Source organism: Octopus bimaculoides, chromosome 3 (genome assembly GCF_001194135.2).
Source record: "Octopus bimaculoides isolate UCB-OBI-ISO-001 chromosome 3, ASM119413v2, whole genome shotgun sequence".
NCBI classification, from domain to species: domain Eukaryota; kingdom Metazoa; phylum Mollusca; class Cephalopoda; order Octopoda; family Octopodidae; genus Octopus; species Octopus bimaculoides.
Window position 1 is genome coordinate 157590324 of NC_068983.1, and position 5708 is coordinate 157596031.

The 5708-nt window shown below is 37.0% G+C and overlaps 1 protein-coding gene across 2 annotated transcripts in view; it reads left to right on the plus strand.

Annotated features, from left to right (window-relative positions):
• The window catches only part of LOC106883939 (peroxisomal acyl-coenzyme A oxidase 1), a 48983-nt gene that overhangs the window by 32583 nt on the left and 10692 nt on the right, over positions 1-5708 (plus strand). For both annotated transcript variants that reach the window (XM_014935089.2, XM_052966639.1), the window contains exon 10: positions 4692-4847. In XM_014935089.2, the coding sequence (XP_014790575.1) occupies positions 4692-4847 (156 nt within the window). The remainder of the gene's footprint in view (positions 1-4691; positions 4848-5708) is intronic.

Below are 5708 nucleotides of genomic sequence, written 5' to 3' on the forward strand. Positions count from 1 at the left end.
CTTTGTTCTGGCCTTGTGCTCTGGGACATATTTCTGGCATATGGCTTGCACAGTAGACATGAAACATTCTAGTTTCATGTCAATGTCTGGTGTGGAGAGGCATTTTGGCCAATCCTCTCTGAGGATCTCTTTCTGAATCGATTTCCAGTCCGCTTTGTGGAAGTTCAGATTGGAGAGATTTTGGGTGCTTCCTTTAGGCTGTATGTCTCTGGTTTCTTTCGGCCCAAACATAGACAGCTCTATTATGTTGTGATCCGAAACTAATGTCGGCGTCACTTTCACATCATGAATGATGTCCGTATTGTTCGTGAAGCAGAGATCCAGAATGTTATTCGCTCTAGTTGGTCTGTTGTGTAATCACAGGATTACACAAACCATACATTAAACCTAATACCAACCTCAAATATATTAATGCACATACCAACCACCCAAACTCTTTTTCTCATTCTCTATTTTGTTCATGAGGTGCATGTCAAAGTTTTCATCAGACGGATTATCTCTTGGCCTTCAAGATGTCCTTGCCCATAGGAAACAAATGCTCCACTGCAGCACTGGAGGGGATGGCTGTGTCGACTTTGATGAACAAGTCCACCAACACTTGCTCACCCATGAAGGCAGCATCTGTCAGCAAATCCTTGGAGTTGGTCTCCAACCAGGTCTTGACCAAATCCTGGGCCTTGTCCTTGAGTGACCTGTGGCTTCTGCTGCTCTCTTTTGGCTGGGTGACACCACTGAAGCATCCTCCTCCTCTTCATGGTTGCTGCCTCCACTGTTGCTGCTCACTTCGTCAGACCTTATGGCCTCCTTCACCTTACCCTCTATGCTTTTCCTCACTTTGGTGACTTTGGTGTTGTTATACTTATCCAACCAGATGAGGCAAAACCTGGGGTGGAAGGTAGCAGCCAGCTGGCATTCCTCATCCTCCAGGAGGGTCCTAAACCTTTTATCGATGCTGCCAAAAGTGTGTCAACCAAAGGGCTGCAGTAGACGAGGCCCTTGGACTTCAAGTCTTTAAACCTAAAGATTGTCTGCAACTTGAGTTAATGGACATTAAATGTAACGGAAGTTAATTACTCCGATAATGATTTCCAAAGTTAACTTAATGTTAAATCATTAACGAAAATGTTAGCATTGTTAATTAATGATTAATGGATTAATGGTTTGGTACTCAGGTTTAGTAAACACACACATAAACAGCAGTAACTGTATTCAGCTGAATACGCATCATTGATTGGTTAAAATTACCCAAATATGACAACATTAACACGAAATAACTTCTAAAATACAAAATTTTGTCAAAAACATTAAGAATAAACCATGTTCTACATGACACATTCAACCAGTATCCGAAGTTTCAAACTGTTTAGTTAAAAAAATTAATTAAAAAATCTGTGACTAAGATTGAAAAGATCCCATATATGTATATCTGTGTGTATATCTTAAAAAAAAAAATATGTAAACGAATACACCTGCTTGTTGTTCCCACACCTGTCTTTGTCTTTTGTTTTCTGTAAATTTGAACTATATATATATATATTTATATATATACACATATACATATAGACAAGTGTGCAAGTGGGCGTATGTGTGAGTGTATGTATGAATGTATGTAGGATATGTGTGTATGGATGTACACAAAACTATGACTAAGTATTTGTTTTTCCTGTTTTTCTTGTATTTTTCTTCTTTCTTTTCTTCTCCTTTCTTTTCCCCCAAGCAGTTATGAAAGCAAAAGCCAATTAGGTTATTTTATCTAAACAGGAATACAAGATTTCCACGTTCATATTTGAAATTTGAATTTTTGCGTTTCTGCAGTCTCGTTTGCTTTTTATTCATTCCCTAACTAGACGGGCATATAACAGTATGGCAGCTGGCACTCAAGATCTTTAGTGAAGCACAACTTTATCTATGAATGTACCTGATGAGATCCAGACTGCAAAATGGATCCAACAGGGTCCAACAAATAAGGGATGATAGCAGGATGAACATTGTACAGAATAAGGTTTAATAACAAATCCATCTTCTTGTCATTTGATTAATATAATTACCCCAACTGACACTGGAGGGTTCCTGAAGTAGATCCAACAGAAATATACTAGAACTGTGGATGACAACAGGTAGCCCAAACTGTTCCAATGCTCTACTCAACACTCAAACACACTAATTGACTTATGCATAGTAGTCCAAAATTAATTGTATATATATATATGTGTGTGTGTGTGTGTGTGTGTGTGTGTGTATATATATATGTATATATATCTATATATACATATCTATATATCACCTGAAAACAGAGAATACACTGATCAAAACAAAGTATGGGTGGAAATACAAAAGTTAATATTCCAATCTTGGCAAAAAATAGTTTCCTTGTTTGAGTAACAAAATTTGGAATGAGTACAAAATGTGAGGTTAGGGGGGAAAAAATGATATGAATTAAGATAATTCAGATAGATGGTGACATATTTGAATGACATATGTAAAGATTTCTTAATGAACTGAAATTTCACTCTCAGTTGTCGTCGTCGTTTAACGTCCGCTTTCCATGCTAGCATGGGTTGGATGATTTGACTGAGGACTGGTGAACCAGATGGCTACACCAGGCTCCAATCTGATTTGGCAGAGTTTCTACAGCTGGATGCCCTTCCTAACGCCAACCACTCAGAGAGTGTAGTGGGTGCTTTTACGTGTCACCCGCACGAAGGCCACTCAGGCGGTGAAAAACAAAGTAGCAATAATTGTTAGTGATTCTCAAAGAAAAGAAATAATACGTCATAATGCGAGACATATCAGTGGCAAGGAGGAGTCGAAGTACACGTAGTGGCAGATAAGACACAACACAGATGGACCATGTAAGAAGACACAACACAGATGGACCATGTAAGAAGACACAATAAAAAATATTATACACAAAGTGAAAAATAAATAAATTCTATTGAAAAAAAGACTCTGAAGGAAAAGGGTCGGATCTTTTTTAAAACGGGGGCCACATTTTTCATTAATGAAACACTTTGAAACTTGGAACACTGGTAGAATGTGTCATATAAAACATCTTTTTCTATTAGTCTTCTTAAAAAAAAAAAGAAATCCATAAGTTATTCCATGTTAAAGTTGTCGTATTTCTGTAATTTCAACCAATCACTGACGTCCATTCAGCCGATATACATTAAGTGCCGACTACATAAACAAACGATTCTGAAACAATTAACCCTAACCCTAACCCTAGGGTTAGAGTTAGGGTTAAAGCAAATTCAAAATGAAAAAAGCAAATAAAACGAAGGTATGGAGATTAAATACGTTTTACATCGCTTAATCAGCCAAAGGAGTAAATGTAAACAACTGAATACTTGTCAGTGATTGGTTGAAATTATCGAAATAAGACAATTTTTTACATGAAATAAATTCGAATACAAAAATATTTTTCTGTTCTATAACACAAAATAGATAAGTATACGAAGTTTGAAAGTCTTTCCGTACCAAAAACACTACGTAAAACATTAATGAAAAATGTGGCCCCCATTTTAAAATAGATCCAAAAGGTCTGATGAAACTGGAACTCTAACACAGAACTGAACTACACATAGTGAAAAATAATATAAATCTGTTAGAACACAAAATACTGTGATATTTACCACGAGGAAACCTCTCATATGGTCTTTTGGTGCATATAAGCATTCTTGTTTACATTGCTAGTGGGAGACAAATCAACACTGCTGAGACTACTAGATCACATGACTTCAGCTTTCTCTGACCTTGATAATGGTAGACACCTGACTGCTGGAGATAGTAGCGATGTCTCAGCTAGGAGTATACATAGTCACAGTGCTCAATCATCGAGCACTTATTCTATGCTGAGCTAATAAAAAAGGTTAGCAAAAGCACAAGTAATTGGATAGGAAAATAAAGAAAATGAAGACAGAAAGCAGCACAACCTTCAAGGATAGTTGTCTCAAAACTACTGGCAATATCAAAGTAAGCAGGTGTAGTACCAATCCTTTATTTAGGTAATTAGATCATATTAGATGGGTACTTCAAGATACAAATAATTGTTCATAGAGGCTGTTTTTATACTTCTGTTCAAGGAAACACACTTTGAAAAAAATCTAAGAGTGAATGTCCTGCAACAAAACTAGATGAAGAGCTACAAAAGAAATCAAATAATCTGAGGAAGTACTGGGTGCTTTTTACATGGCACCAGCACCAGTGAGATCACTAAGTAACTTCAGGACAAGACCCCGTCAACTGTGCAGGGAGTAGTATTGAGAGACAGAAAAAGGTGTCTTGCATTTGAAGAGAAACATAGTTACTTTAGATGGAGAGAGAGTGAGATGGTGAAGATGTGATGGGGAAGGGGTGTACACCTAAGTTACAGGGAGTTATACAGATGTGTATACAGTGAAGTGGACCAGGGATTAGAAAGGGTGAGTGAATGGGTGAGTTCACAAGATTGCAGAAAGAGTGGAGAGGGAATATAATAAGTGGCCACATGGTGGGGGAGGGAGTATTAGGAGGTTATGTTGTGAGGAAGGGATTCAATAAGGACATTGTGTGTAGGTAGGTACATGAAGGAGGGGAGGGGAATACAGCAGTGGGGAGGTGTCTGGATATTTTTTCTTAAATGTTTTTTTTTGTTTTGCTTTTGGTTCTTGTATTCTCTTACTTTATATCAATGTAACTGTCTTCTATTTTAGATTCTTACTTAAATGCTCTAGAGACATTTCCCAAGGAAAGAATTTGGTTGGTTTTGTCTCATACCTCAATGCCAATTACACAACAGAACATCAAGATGTTGACTCCAATTTACACTTGCCAGCACTACTGAAATTATGTCAACATAGATCCAAAAGGTAAAATTTTGATTAATCTTTTATATGAAATAGATAAAAATATTTTTCATTTGCAAAGATAACAGGCATAGCTTTGTGGTAAAAAGTTTGCTTCTCAACAACATGGTTCCAGGTTCAGTCCCACTGCATGACATCTTAGGCAAGTGTGTCTTCTACTATAGCTTTGGGCCAACCAAAGCCTTGTGAGTGGATTTGGTAGATGGAAACTGAAAGAAGCTTGTCATTATATATATATATATATATATATATATATATATATATAATGTATGTATGTATATGTGTATATGTGTGTGTCTTTGTGTCTATGTTGGTGCGTTTACATCCCCATAACTTAGTGATTTGGCAAAAGAAACTGATGGAATAAGTACGAGGTTTAAAAAATAAGTCTTTGGATTCATTTGTTTGACTAAAAAACCCTTCAAGGTAGTGTCGCAGCATGGCTGTAGTCAAATGATTAAAACAAGTAAAAGAGGGAAAGGGTAATCAGCAGTAAGACTGAATGCATCCAAGTAAAATGACTACTGACCTATTTTTATTTATTTTATACTAGCAGAAATACCCGGCTTTGCCCGCGTTAAAGAGAATAATGAAATCTAAAAACGCCGTCTAGACTACGCAACCCTCAACTGTTAGTAGCTACGATACCATATTTCTACATTAATAACTCTCCAATCCATGCCAGCATAGAACATAGACATTAAGTGGAATGCCAGTCTCTCATCTAGGAGGGCCTTGAAATCAATGTTACCAACTGGGGACTATGTGTGTCGCAGTGATAATAAAAAGACTCAAAGGAGGTCTGCAACGAAATAATTTTACTCAATACTTTGCAAGTGAATCAGTGGAGGCAAAGATGCGTCT